Consider the following 14,844-nt stretch of genomic DNA (forward strand, 5'->3'; position numbering starts at 1 on the left):
ACAGCCCTTTAAGAAGAATCTTGTCTGCCATCTGCCGGACACTTTTTGTTGTGCTCATATTTAGACGTCCTATTTTGCAAATGCTGCCTTTTTGAATTTGGTATTCTTGTTTGTCTTGGTGTCTATGGTGTATAATGATGTGATTGTGATGCTGTAATTCTGAGTGTTTTATGTGCTGCAGAACAGGAACCTGATGTAAAACAGCAATTATGCTGAGTCAGGCTTGATTTTAATAATCTTTTCCTGTTAAATAAATAAATCAAAATCAAATCAACCATTATTTTAATGAGTCAAATCCCAGATCTCGTTTGCAAGGGAGGCCTGTGCCAGGCAGTCTATTGCGCATGTTTTTATTTTTATTTTATTTGAGTTTTTGTCTGTGGGGAAACCAGAGTACCTGGAGAAAACCCATGCAAATATGAGGTGAACATGCAAACTCCACACAGAAAGACCCAAGGTTCAAACCAGGGATCCATCCATCCATCCATTTTCTGTACACGCTTCTTCCTTTTCAGGGTCGCGTGGGTCACTGGTGTCCATATCCAGCAGTCACAGTGCGATGGGCGGGGTACGCCCTGGACAGGTCGCAAGTCCATCACAGACCAAACCAGACAAACCAGGGATTGAACCCAAAATCTTCTTGTTGTGAAGCCAGTGCTAACCACTGAGCCGTGTAGCTCATGTTGTATTTTTGTTGATCCCATTGTTTTATTTTTGGATTTGTGTGTGTGTGTTATTTTTGAGTGAGGGCATCTGGAATGGAGTCTCTCACCTGTCTGTGCAGGGCTCGTGGTGAGGGGCAGGACACTGGTGAGGCAATGCAGGGAACTGTGAGGGTGGGACTTGACTGAGGGTGATGAGGAGAAATGTTTGGAACCTGCAGCAGCGAGCGGCTCTCGCAGGGCTGGGAATGGACCGACATCACTGAAACTGCAAGACAACGACAGGTCAAAAGTTCATCAGACAAGCCCAAATCACAAGTACCTATTCATACACACATGCAGTGTTGCTGAAAATTAAAATAATAATAATAATATATTCATGCAAGGTATTTTTCCTAAAACATTTTAGAAGCAAACACTTTATTGTAATAGAACATTTGAATTTAAAAGCTTTCTATACAAGTTGCAAGACAACAGTTCAGTTAGAATAAATGTAAAATGAATCAAATCTGCTATCATAATAAAGTGTTTGTATAAATGAAACTTGTTAGCACATAAGTTGCTATAAGCAGAAATGTTCAGTTGCAGCACAAAGCAAGTTTACAAAGATGTCAAAGATCAGTTTTCTAGTTTGTTACTGTATTCTGTATTAGAATCTGGTTACATCAAGTTTCATGTGACAATATAATCATTTTCAGATTAAAATGATTAGTCAGATGTTTTTGAACAGGTTCTGTAGAAAGGTTGTAAACAATTTATGGGCTTTTATTGTTACTTTTTTCTTTTATTTGTAGTGTTTTAGTGGTTTAGATAAGGATAAATAAAAAACCATGAGAAGCCAAATCTATGTAAAATTATTCTGTGAGACTTTGTAACCAGAGTCTTAGACATTCTGCACACACAGGTCAAGTAAACCCATGAGTTCAGACATCAGAGTTGCTCCATTAACAAATTCATCATCAATTCAAATGCTGAGCTCAAGCTGTAAAGTCACTTTTAGTGAGAAACTAAAAGCTCCAATTTCCTATAATTAGCRCATTTTCTGCACGTCCCGCTTTTGTGACTTTGCAGCTTGGTCATAAAGTTAGTCTTAATTCCTCTTTAGTATCCGGCTTTATCACGGCGGAGCAGATGAGCCAGTGTGAAGGTTGCAGAGATTCACATGGATCATCATCATCTGCTGCAGTCAGTACCTTGGGACAGAGCTGRGTCTGTCCACAGCCTGGCCACAACATGCCATTAGATTCTGACTATGGGTGAAACAGTTTATGTTAGTGTCTTCGCAATTGTTCTTTTAACTTTTTTTTTGTTCTTTTACTTTAAATTTTCAACAACAACAAAAACAACAATAAAAAATGTCAATAATTAGTTTTATGTTACCTGAATGCTGGTGCTGGGAACTGGGGTCTACCTCCTTCAGTGGGTGGGGGGCACTGGCAGGGCGCACGGGTTGAAACATGTAGCTGTCATATGGTAGAGAGCGCATCCTGGACACAGATATTTTCTGTGTGGACAGGTCTGGGTCATTGCATTGCTCCTCTTCCTCCTGCAGAGGGAGACAGACACCACAAAGTCTGACTCAGACGCATTTCATGCCTAACGAAGATTAAAAATCACTCCTTTTATATTTCAAATGTTTAGAAATGGTATTTCAAACTGCTATTGGTATCAGTTTTCTATTATAATTGTAACTTCTTAATGAATCAGGTTGGTCTCCCACCTCTCCAGGTGAACTGGGACATGACCCAATATAGGTCCCTCCAACAGAGCTATTGTTGGATGCTGTGCTTTGTCTGCGTTGCCTCTCCTCTTCCATTTCTAATGCAATCTCTGCATCCATCTCTGCATCCTCCTTAGCCTCCTGTAAAATCAGAAGAAAAAAAAAGAAAATGCATAACTTGCAACAAAATCTTCATACTGCTGGCTAATTTCATGTCTGCATCTTTTGGGACTGCACCTTGTTGCTCTCTTCGAGATGTTTCATCAAAACTGCCACCACAACATTGACCAGGACAAACTGGGCCATGAGCACAAAGGTGACAAAGTAAATCGGAGAGATCCAAGGCAGGTATGTGATACAGTGGCTATCATCTGGCAGGCACTCCCGTAAGGTGTCCTTTAAAAAACATAAATCAGGTTCAAGAAAAGAAAGAGAGTCAGGATAGAGAAAGAAAATAACATAGACAAGATACAGTAGATCACGTGTCAAACTCAGGGCTCACAGGCCAAATCTGGCCCTAGTTGATGTTTTATTTGGCCCCAAAGGTAATACTTTAAAGGTCAAATAGTGTTATGGTTTCTCTTTTCATCTCTGTTTTTAGTGCATTCCTCTCATGACAGCTTGCCAACTCTCAATCCAAAAAAAAAAATGTTTGAATTTTTCAGTAATCTTTGATTTTGGTGTGGAAAGAGCAACAGAAAATCAACTTTAATTAAATTACATTTTTCTGTATTCTTTTATTTTAACATCAAATAATAGGATTTTTAGCCAGGGACTGTCACAAAATGTCCCTAAGATGTATTAAATGAAAAAAGTTGTTGATAAAGAGTAAGGCATAAGAAAAGAAAGCTAAATTTAACATTTTTCTTTATTTGTTAGACTGTGTACGTTCTAAATGCTACAAAAAACATAATTTAGAAAATGTAATTCGCATTGCTACAACCATAATTTGTTATGAAACATTTCTTCAATAAATATTGATAGAAATTGGCCCTTGGCTTAGACCAAGTTTTAAATGCTGTCCCCTTGTGTGATTGCCTTTAACACCCTTGAGACAAATGGTCCAACTATCTACAAAATTTAAACCTTTTTTTAACACCAAAACTGTTTAGGAATGTCAGAGAGCTCTGCAGAGAGTTTGAAGTGCTCATCTGACCTTTTAACACTCTGAATACACAGCTCACTTGATGAAGACCAGGAATTCTACAAGGAGGATGGATCATATGTTCAAGGCTGACTTGTGTATTCATAAATTTATACACAACTTTCACACTACAAAAACGTCATTCCAGCAAATATGTTTTACTACAGAAGTTTCTTTTTGTCATTTTATTTTCAGTTTGCCGCTGAAAAACGAGACGTGGCCCCTCTTCTCAGCTGGAATTTTAAAAGGACGGCACTAAATATACTTCTGTGTGGTCCAGTCCCTAATTAATTATTAAATCCCCAAGTATTATAAACTCATTAGAATTTAAAATATACCTACATCATTTTTTTAAAATTCTGGACAGGTTTTTTTTAGCTTGCTGTGTATTCGTTCCTGCTTGCTGATTGGTTTTAGCTGGTAATGTTCTCAGAGTTTTCTCCTTAGTTGCTATTAGACATCCTCAGTGATTCAAGGTTCCAAATCTTTACACACCACCTGGCTTCCATTAGTAATCAGTCCTCCTGTTTCCGCTCATCATCACCCCTCCCTCTTCATAAACTGCTCCGTTTAGCTCAGTCAGATGTTATATTTGTTTCTTGCCACACCATCCTTTGTTAATGCATTTAAATAGATTAATGAATAATCCTGACTCTATTTCTTACATTTAGGTCTGGTCTATTACAAATCCATCATAATCAGTGGATCAAGGAAGCTCTTAGGCAAAAAGAAATAAACTGAAAATGAAAAAACTGCCATCATGTATTAAATTCCAAGCTAAGTGTGAGTTAGAGCAACGAATCCTGTTTGGTCTCGAGATGTATGTCCCTAAAAAGTGGTTGACAAGGAAAATACATGGTTTAAATTAGGTTTGTGTTACCAAATCAAAAATCAATTCAAGTAAATTTTCTGTTTAAATCTGAGGTTCTCAAAAATTGGAATAAAGTTGCACATTATTCAAAGTTTGACAGGCTCAATGACTTGCTTTAACTCAATGACCAAACCAGCCAACCTTCTATTTAATCCTGTAGATACCTTTCTATTACACACATCATTTTCAATACAATAACCTTAAAATATGGAATAGAGTTGACATTGTTTGGCTCTAAGCTACTTTATCCCTTCTTAATTGGTTTTAGAGGTCATTGCTCTCTCTGTGGTTTCAGATCATCTACACTTCATTTGTGAGAGTGTCACAGTGTGTTGCCATGTTTGTGTTCATACTTTCATAATCCCATTCCAGTTGTCTCCAGTGGATACTCGGAACAGCGTCAGAAAGGCCATCCCRAAGTTCTTAAACGTTGCGTGACGACTCAGACCTTCACATGGATTGTTTTCACTGCAATCTGATCAAAAGAAACAAGTATGCAGGACATCATTTACCCAGCAGGATGAAAAAAACACTGAAACGACCTAGAATTTATGATTGTTTAAATGTTGTTGAAAAATGATATGCAATGTGACAGTTTCATTAAATGGCAGACAAAGAAATGGAAGCAGTTTGTTGTGGAAAAGATGTTTCATTCTTCTCCCAAATGGATAAGGCGAGTGTTTGGTTTCACAAAACGGTTCTGCTTTATTGATTCGTTTGTGTAAGGCTAGACTGTGACATCCTGGGATTTATGGATGGTCCTTTCAATCACACTGCCATGAGGCAACCATGACAATTCTTTGAACATTTCAAAAAGAAAGAAAAATATTTCTTGGCATGTAACTGCAAGAGCCCCATTTAAAAAGCCCTAATGATTTAGCTGTACAAAAAAAGGAAGAAAAAAACTTGGAACAGAGCAGCTAAGTGTTACATCTCCTTGGACATGATAAAAGAAAGGGGAAAATAATTGTTTCTGGTGGACATGAAAAGTCTTAAGATCAGTTTTGACCAAAAAAAAATAAAAAATAAAAAAAAACCCTCAGAAGGCAGCGAGCTATATCAATCCAGAACATAGCTTGAGCTGCTTCGGACCCCGGGGTCACACGAACAGGCAGCTGAAGAGAATTGAGACGGTCCTTTGAGTATAATAAACCTTGTATCGCTCCGGATCGGCTACCAAGAGAAAAATGGAGAGGATTTAACAATGCCACCCTTCTGCTAAGAGGAATAAAGCAGCTTTACATAATAGGAAAATAGAATCCTGCTTGATTCACATAGTTCTGGTGTCTCAAAGGAAAGACAAACACATAGAAAAAAAACCTTTCCAACATAAACCTAAAGATTTTTGTCTTGATCTGTAATTACTTTGACAGGAAGACAAGACCCTCCTGTCTGTTCCTGTGACTCACTGCAAAGAGTGACATGAAGATATTGGAGGGGATGATGATTCATCTGAGTGTAGATCAAAATAAATTTTTAATTAGATTTAGTTTGGAGTCAAAATGAAACAGCTTGGGTGTCTGCTTTGCTTTAATGTCCAATTTTAGGTATTTTTTTATGTGAATCTATCGTCTGTGACCTCATCTTATCTGCTCAGCTCCCAGCATTTACCCTTACCCTAAATTTCAACTCACTTGAATATCAAACATCAGTCCTTAACAACACTCAATTTTCCTTTTGTGTATTTCTAGCTGTTGTTAAAGGTAGCGCAACTGTGTTTGCTGCCTGACCGGTTTCACGTGTTCCCCCATGTTTGTCTTGTATGTCTTCTTGAATGGGTGTTTCTTAACTGTCCCCTCCCACCTTCCGTGAATGTACAACACTTTGTGAATTTATTTCTGTGAAAAGTGCTATATAAATAAAACTTTACTTTACTTACTTTACTTTAACACATTGGTTTCAAGCCTGAAAGCAAAGTAGGGGTCTCTGCAGTATGCAGGGGGAGTTTCTTGGTGTGTGAACAGAGTTTGGCCTAACTGGGATTGGCGGAGTTCTTCAGTGTGGGCGGAGTTTGGAGTATAGGCAGAGGTTCTTGGGTTTGGGCAGAGTTTCGCAAAATCGTGATTGATCAAACTGACTTTCTTGTGGTGCTAGTTAAAAGATGAAGTAATGGTAATATTAAAATTATTGTGAACATAAATATATATGTATTGAATACAATAAATATATAATAATATTTATCATACCCCTGAGCTGTTGGCTTTGAGTAACAATGGTCCCCAGAGCAATTTGGTTGAATAGCCCTGTATTAATGTCTCAAAATAAGTTGCTTTAAAGCCAGCATTAACCATAAACTGCATCTCCCATAAAGAATGTTGATTATACATGGGAATTTCAAAGTTAGGGGAAAAAGAGTTCAGAATTCATGACTGTGAGTAAAACTCTCACAGCATACATTCAGTCATTCATACACATAGTAATTTAAAATGTTTATAAGAGTACACGGTAAAATGCTGTTTCTATGCAGAAAATGCCACATAGAGCTCAGTTATTGTTTGTTAGCAGTGCTCAGCCATAGCAATGAGACGAGGAACATAACGTTTCATATTTAGTTGTAGTCGAAGCCACGATAACACTCATGTGGCCCTCTGTGAAAATAAGTTGGACACCTCTGGGTTAGCACCTTCCTGTCTCGAGTTATGCCWAAAATTGATATTCTTTTTTAATATTACAGGTGCTTTCTGACTGTTCTGACTGGTGCACAGCCCCACAGCTTCCCAGAGTTCATCCAGTTGTTATAGCTTCTTCAAATCCCAGACAAAAGAGTCAATTGCGTCTCTACCAAATTCCTCCYAAAAAAAGTCAAACAGACCAAACATGTCTTCCACAAACTCTTCCCAAACACCAAGAAACTCCCACTTAGAGACTGCAGAGACCCCTTCCCCTGAAAGCTGAAAACAGTTGTTGTTTCTGCCTGTCTGTGTGTTTATCTGTAACCAACGTATCTCATTAAACTCAGGGAGTACTCATTGGGTGCACCTCTACAACTGATTTAASGTCAGTTGACCTTAAATAACATAAAATTGGCTATAATTCATAGACATGGATCTAAAATTTGGTATGTCTGATTTGAAGCAGTGTGCTAATTATCATGATCAGGAAAATGTGATATTTCCTTGGTTGCTAATGTGTCTTAATGAAGGATAAGTAAAGAGACAGAGGTCAAAGCGTGGATTCAATGCAAAAAGTTCAAATAAGAACACTTCACAGAACTGTGGTATTAACGACTGGATTCAAAAACTCATTTTTGCTGATACAAGTAAATCTTTATAGATATGTGTGTGTGTGTGTGTGTGTGTGTGTGTGTGTGTGTGTGTGCAGGCGTGTGTTTTCTTTTTATTAAAAGTGTGACTGACCCAGTTTGCCAAAGAGCTCCACTCCCAGAGCAGCATAGATGAAGAAAAGCAGCATGAAGAGAAGGCCGAGATTTCCCACCTGGAAGCAAGAACACGTGTTAGATTCCACTCTGTGTACAAAACACTTGTTTGCTTTTGCTTATTTAAAGCTTCACGGAACAGAAGGAATTCAATTTTATGTCGCCGTTTTATTGTTCTCATTCAATTTGACTCATATTTAACTGGTACATTTTTAAGAAAGATACAATTTGTCTCACACAACACAATCAAAGAAACAAGACATGGATAAGCTTAACTTAATTTTATCTTAGTATTTATTATTCTATAAACGACACTTTCAAAATGACTTAAGATATAATTTGGATTCAAAGTTTGAATAAGTAATGGCATGCAGAGGAGGTAATTGAATCATTTTAATCAGTTGTGTTGGAGCAGGGAAGAATGTAAAACATGCAGGTTAGTCAGCTTGAAAGACCAAAACTGAGAGCACAACTATATCATTATTGTCAGATGGATATTTTTATGATAATAAGATATAAAATACATTTCTTTTTCATTCAGTTTGAATAAAAAACAGAGTTAATTTAGCAAGAAATGACTCTGTAAAATGTTTAGACAGGGAAACATACAGTTGAAGGAATGCAAACATGCCATTTTTATCAGGCATGTATGTAATAAAAGACTACCAGTTACTTTACAAAYTTTGTTTACCAGGATGATGAACTAGACAGGCTCTGTTACTGTGTTTGAGACCTCACAGAGGCTGTGTTTACCTGCGGCAGCGCCTGCATGACAGTATCCAGCAGAGCTCTCATTCCTTTTGCCATCTTCAGAAGTTTTAGCACTTGGGAGGATACAGAAAAAGAATAAAGCTCTTGTCATATTTTTAGTGAGCTGCATTGCTGCAGAATTCATACTGATATTTGAAAGATGGTTAGACTTGAGTTTATTTCAGGGAGCAGGAGGCAAAATCAAAATTAGATACAACCTATAGAGGTTTAGTTAGGTTGAGTGTGTGTATGTGTGTGCGTGTGAATGTACCTCTTGCTATTCTGAGTACTCTCATGATTCTGATGATGGTAGGATTTATTGGCAACGCTGCTTTCATTTTCAGCTCCTCCAAAGTGATGCCCATTATGGACAATGCAACGATAGCTACATCCAGCTGATTCCACCTAGGATACAAATGAAAATGAGCTGTTAGAKGTGTGTATGCATGTAAGACATGATATTTGTGGGTGTGTAAAGACACTATCATTTTACAACTCTGAGGGAAAAACACTATCATCTGTTTTTTTTTTAAAGTTCACTATATATATTAAGGCGTGCAACAATACATGTACCCATATCGAAGAGTGCTTTAGGTTCAATACACACTTGTAACGAACAATACAGATTTTTAAAATTTACTTTATCAACTTGTCTTCTGAAGATGCTCTGTGTTAAAGGATCAGTGGATCTGTGTTCGACTACTCCACCTAGGCTGCATTTTTGAGCGCATATCCACTGAGAAACTTGCTGTTTCAGCAACATTTCATTTAAAAACTGTACTTTTGAGGGTAAACAAATATTCATAATTAATTTAAATAAAATACAAGTTAAAAGGGGCCTGGAAATTTCTCTTTTTTGTATCGAAAAAATATCGAACCGTGACACTAAAGTATCGAACCGAATTGTGAATTTCCTGCATCGTTGCACAGTAAATGCCTATATTAGTATTTTTAATTAACCTGGTTAGAGGTAAAATGAATGTAACATGTCCCTTATATTTTAATTTCTTGTTCATCTGTTTCAGTTAGAACAAGACTTCGTCCATTTGAAATAAACACTACTTTCTTTATTAAGAGTGTTTGTTAAACGGACATCAAGAGAAGAAGACTTAATTTTTGATACTAAAGAGTAAGCTGAGGATTTAAAATTAATAGGTTGTGTACCCACTTGGTAGACCAATCAATCAATCAATCAATAAATAAATAAATAAATAAATAAATAAATAAATAAATAAATAAATAAAACAAAACAAAACAGAATTTGACCCGGATAAGTCCCTGCGCTGGGGTACTTGGCTACAGATGCATAAAACCAAAAGAATACACGTGTTCCTGTGGGGGTGGAGAATCTTTTATGGCTTTTCTTGGTTTTCCTTTTGTTGTGTTTAGGATAATAAGAATGTGTGTTATACCAGCAGTCGTTATGGATTTTACCTGTCTTTAAAGAACCTTTGGAAGCCAAATGCAACAAGCTTTAGCAGGGCCTCGATGACGAAGATGAAGGTGAACACGTAGTTACAGTACTTAAGAACCTCCTCCAAATACTGAACAGAGACAAAAACAGGCACAGAAAAATGAACAATTTCATAATTTACACTGACTACATTACAATGCATTTGAATTATTTTATATTAGACACTTGTAAACAGGCACCAGCTCAGCCACAAGCCAGAACAGAAAAGCAGGTAGATGGATGAATTAAATAAAAGCAAGTTCAACTATTYGTCAATATATAGAGGAGACTGGGTTAAGATTAAACGATTTTCACATTTAGGGTCACTACATTATATTAATTTATTTATAATTAATTTTATTAAGGCAACCATAATKTGATCACTAATTTATATATGTGCATACATTTCAGGTTATTGTGCATCTCTTCAAACAATCAAAATGAGTGTAAACATAACTGTTTCTAAAATATGGCATGTTCATAAAAACATAGTGTATTTTATTTGTTAACAGAATGCTTTCAAAAGCTCAAGCTTGGGAAGCGAACATTAACATTTGGAAAGAAAACACAAGAATGAAATCCTTGTTCCAAAATCTCTTAACATAAACTGTTTTGCCAAATATCCCAATTTACCCCAAATCTACCATTTTCACTTTATTTGTTCCCACAGCTGCGTGGGAACTGCAAAGACTCCACAACAGGCTGCTGAGTAATTGGCAAGACAAACGGTGGCATCCAGAAAACATTTAGTTTTATGGGACATAAAGACATCCCAGTTATAACTGTATGCTTTCTCTCACCATCATGAGAAGAAGTTGATTATATGTCAGAGAAAAAAATCAAAAAAAAATTTCTACAACTTCATCTGTGTCAAAATTTAGAGGCTGCATCTAAAGAAAACTGACTGCATCACAGTGATGAGCTAAAGGCTGTGCAAATTCGAAGGCTCCTCTTGCAGTTTAACTGAAAGTGTAAAGCAATTGTGTTTTTAGGCTTAGGCTTTTTGTATAGACATGTTTTTAAATAATTCTTGTCAGAAATAATCATAAACAAGCTCGTATGGAGGATCCCTTAGTTAATGTTTTGCATCTAAACTAATTCTGTTAATTGATAATATTAATATATTATTATTTTCCTAATTTCGATCTTCATTGCTTCTGTTTAATGTTGTCAGGGTTGCTAAGTGACAAGACATACGTGGGAATTAGGGCGGGAATAAATCTGAAAGCTAGACTATCCAAATTCACCGCTCCTTTCTTCCGGTCTTCGCAGTCTACAAAAGACCCGGCTCATGTTGACCAGATAGGCTGGGTCATTGGAAGATTGCAGCCAAATAAACAACAAAGAGGTGTTACCAATGGCCACTGGATGACTGTATGCATATAGGAAAATATGCATACATGCATGTGAAGCAGTGAAGAATTCCTTTAGGTATTACCTAATCAAAATTTTAACTTCTCCTAAAAGTTAACAGTGTGTGCAGTTACCTGTGGCTGATTGTAGTGCTCAATGCTCATTGTGAAGACATTGATGCAAATGATGAAGGTGATGAAGAGATCCAGATAGTGGCTTGTGCACAGTGTGTGAATGGACAGACGCACGGGGGAGTAGTCCGCATAGTACGGCCTCTGCTTGGCTTCTGAAATGCACAAACAAAGCAAAGCAAAACACAATGAGAGACACATCTGTGACTACCTGAACTGTTAAAACGTCATGTGCCCAGTGGTGTGCACAGCGGGGCAGAGGGGTTGAGGAAAGTGATCTCCACAGTCTTTGTTTGGGTTGGATAGCCCATTTTTTAGTGTTTTTATTCAACAGACACGCTCGTGTCTTGAATTGTGATCAGATATTTTGGCAGAGTTTATCTGATTATCTAACCASTTCCTCAAATGATCTGTGCACACGACTGCTTGTGTGATCAAATGGGAGAGGACATGAGTAACAGTTAGGCTTCTATTGTACAGCTTTTTGTATAAAGAGCTCTAGCTTRTGTTGTGTTCACATAAGTGCTGAATGAAAGCAACCAGCTGAAGCCAAAGGAATTATTATCCTGTTTACTGTTTGTTTTTAACAAAMCAACATGCTAGACTTATCTTTGCTTCACACCATGTAATTGTTTTCCAAAGGAGAAAAATGGCAAGAAGTAATATAATATATTTTTTTATAAATTACAGTCTCTCTAATAAGTGACATAAAAAAGGCCTGCAGGCATTTTATGTGGCCTGCAAGAGCTTCAAACATGCAAAAATGTCTTAAAATAGTCTTCTTTAAAGCCAGSCTTGACCATAAACTATGTTTCCTATGATGCATGTAAATTATTTCAAACATGAAATGACAGCATTCCACCACAAAGTTAAGGTGCACATGGTTCAAAAGTAGCCGGTAGCTGATAACTGTTAGCCAGTAGTCCATTTTGTTGCATGTTTGTTGTCTACTTTTGCTGCAGCCCGGTGTTTATAAGAGGATAAGTTACAATGGTTGCAACTGGCTCTTTGAGGGCCACAAATAAGGCTCATGTGGCCCTTGGTGAAATGAGTTTGACACACCTGCTCCAATAATCCATTCGGTATTGTAGACATGTTTCTACTTGTGTTCCACTAWGATCTTAAAGGAAACTACAAGCATTMTGTTACTGCTTCTAGATAAAACCGTGACCTGGTGTTTACTGAAATATTTTCTGTTACACGTTTCACCCTATTGCACTCACATGGCCTTAACAAAGGTCTTGAGTGTGCCAGTCTCTGTTACATCATGCCCTATCTGTCCTTTTCATGCTCATATTTGATGAAATGTTCATGATGTCAAGAGGCTTCCCAGGTTATGTTCAACAACACACCGTTCTCAAAAGTATAGCACAAGTCTGTGTTAATTTAATGCCGAGTCTTTTATACTCATTCCCAATTTATTTATCAGCTTGCAAGCTAGAAGACATGGCTGTGATGTTGAAAGGAATAAACACTGGAGCCTCTTTCTGGATAAAATCTCAGTGGTTCAAAAAGTATGCTCTTCTTTGAAATGATGGATGAGTTTGGACAGACTGCATGGCCAAACCCTGGAGTTAGGGGTTATTAGTGGAGCAGCTGAGTTTCTTTCTTGCTTTTTTTTTTTTTGCTGAAGTTTTGGACCAATGAGACTATACAAAAAAAGTAAAAAAAAATAAAATAAAATAACACACTTTTCTGCTTACACCATATAGCTACAGCCTTAAAATGTGACTGTGGAGCAATACAACGTTAGTCCCTTATTTTTAGTTTGATGTAAAACATTGCAGCATATCACTGGTGTGTACAGTAGCTCAGCTGTATTCAAGCATAATCAAGCAAATGTGAATAAAATAACTTATCTAAAGAGATAGTTCAGATCGTTTGCTAAATGAAGGTTATGGAAAGCTCATGAACATTTAATATATTACCTTTTGTAGATAAATTCAAAAATAATCTCTGAAGAAATAGCTTATTTCTCACAGATTTGTGAACCAAAGTCTAATCTGAGGGCCCAAGACCAAAGTGTGTTGCAGCCTTTACATTGCTGCCAATTTCATATAACATAGTTAGGGCTTGCCATATAAAATGAATTCAAATTTCTTTTGAGACAAAAAGAGAAATCTTATGAAATGTGCTCTTGTTTTTAGCTCATTTTATTAGCTTATTTATTTGTGTCTGAATTTTTTAATTTAAATTTTTTTGTTTTGTTTTATTTTTTTGTGTAACTACTTGTGTGTTTTGTAATTTTTGTCTTATAACAGGTCTCTCTTGGAAATGAGATTCTGAATCTCAATGAGACTACCTGTATAAATAAAGGTTAAAAATATATATAAATCTTTGAACTGAACAGTTTAGAGTTGTCTTTTTTTATCGTTAAACTTACGTTAATTTTTTAAAAGATTCGTCCGGATGTTGAAGTTAAACCTGAAGTGTTTTCTTACTTTAAAGAACTGAACTCTTCAAAAGGGACTTTTAGTCAGATTGTACTGAATCTGCTGCCATTTTGGCGGCAGATGAGCTTGCTCCTGATTGGCTGCTCAGCTCTGACTTCTGATTGGTGGAAGAGCCGATTAGAAAACTTGGTGGTGCGTTCAGGGAACAAATAACAGAGTTAGTGTTTCTGTGACGAAACAGCGTCTCCTTGACCCAGAGCTGACGGACACTCCTCAACCCCCCACCCGGTCCACCCGCCCCYACCCCACTACGGGGTGTGTGGGGGTCTTCAGGGCCCCTCAGACCTTGACTGACTGATTAATGGACTGGACGGCAGTCAGCTGGTGAGATTAGAGGAACGCCGCCTCCTCGTCTGGGGACGCCGCCGTAAAGAGAAGCATCCAGCAGCCAACGTGCCAACCCCCCCATCCCAACCCCCCACCTCCTCTGGAATCTCAGACGTTTGGGAAATTAACGCTGGCATGGAGGAAACTGCTTGCCAAGCCATCTGAGATCTTCCTCCTCCTCTCCCTTTTCCATTTTGTTTGTGCCCGCTGCCTGATTTCCCGGCCGGAGTTTTTTTTTTTCGGCTCAGCGTCAAATCCCCGCCGTCCTCACGGATTCTCCAGATCTCATTACAGTCAATGAGGCTGCAAAGACTTTCAGATCAAAGTGAAAGACTTCAGGAGGCAGGGTGGGGGTGGGGGGTGGAGTGGGGGTGTTTGCCAAACCATGTGAGGAACATCCAGGAACATCCTCAAAAACAAAATCCGCTACAAGGTCCTTCGCTGCGGTTCTCCTCTCTCTGGTTCTGAGTCGTTAGGAGACAAACTCAGAAACCATGATTTTTATTTAACCGTCTTCATTTAAAGGGATTCACGATTAGTTGTAACATTAGGCTTTATTTGATAAACATATATTTAAACTGTAAAATAAAGACTGTAAAAATAC

The 14,844-nt window shown here is 37.6% G+C and overlaps 1 protein-coding gene across 1 annotated transcript in view; it reads right to left on the bottom strand.

The window, feature by feature from the left end:
- Positions 1-14,844, bottom strand: part of cacna1ha (calcium channel, voltage-dependent, T type, alpha 1H subunit a) — a gene marked incomplete in the record, with an annotated part of 156,161 nt that overhangs the window by 4,479 nt on the left and 136,838 nt on the right. Inside the window, 10 exon segments of the mRNA XM_014006935.1 lie at positions 773-930; positions 2,043-2,208; positions 2,383-2,523; positions 2,620-2,778; positions 4,751-4,872; positions 7,754-7,832; positions 8,527-8,597; positions 8,795-8,928; positions 9,958-10,067; positions 11,464-11,615. Of these exon segments, the coding sequence (XP_013862389.1) occupies positions 773-930; positions 2,043-2,208; positions 2,383-2,523; positions 2,620-2,778; positions 4,751-4,872; positions 7,754-7,832; positions 8,527-8,597; positions 8,795-8,928; positions 9,958-10,067; positions 11,464-11,615 (1,292 nt within the window).

The sequence above is a fragment of the Austrofundulus limnaeus genome, unplaced genomic scaffold, assembly GCF_001266775.1.
Source record: "Austrofundulus limnaeus strain Quisiro unplaced genomic scaffold, Austrofundulus_limnaeus-1.0 Scaffold38, whole genome shotgun sequence".
In the NCBI taxonomy this organism is placed as follows: Eukaryota; Metazoa; Chordata; class Actinopteri; order Cyprinodontiformes; family Rivulidae; genus Austrofundulus; species Austrofundulus limnaeus.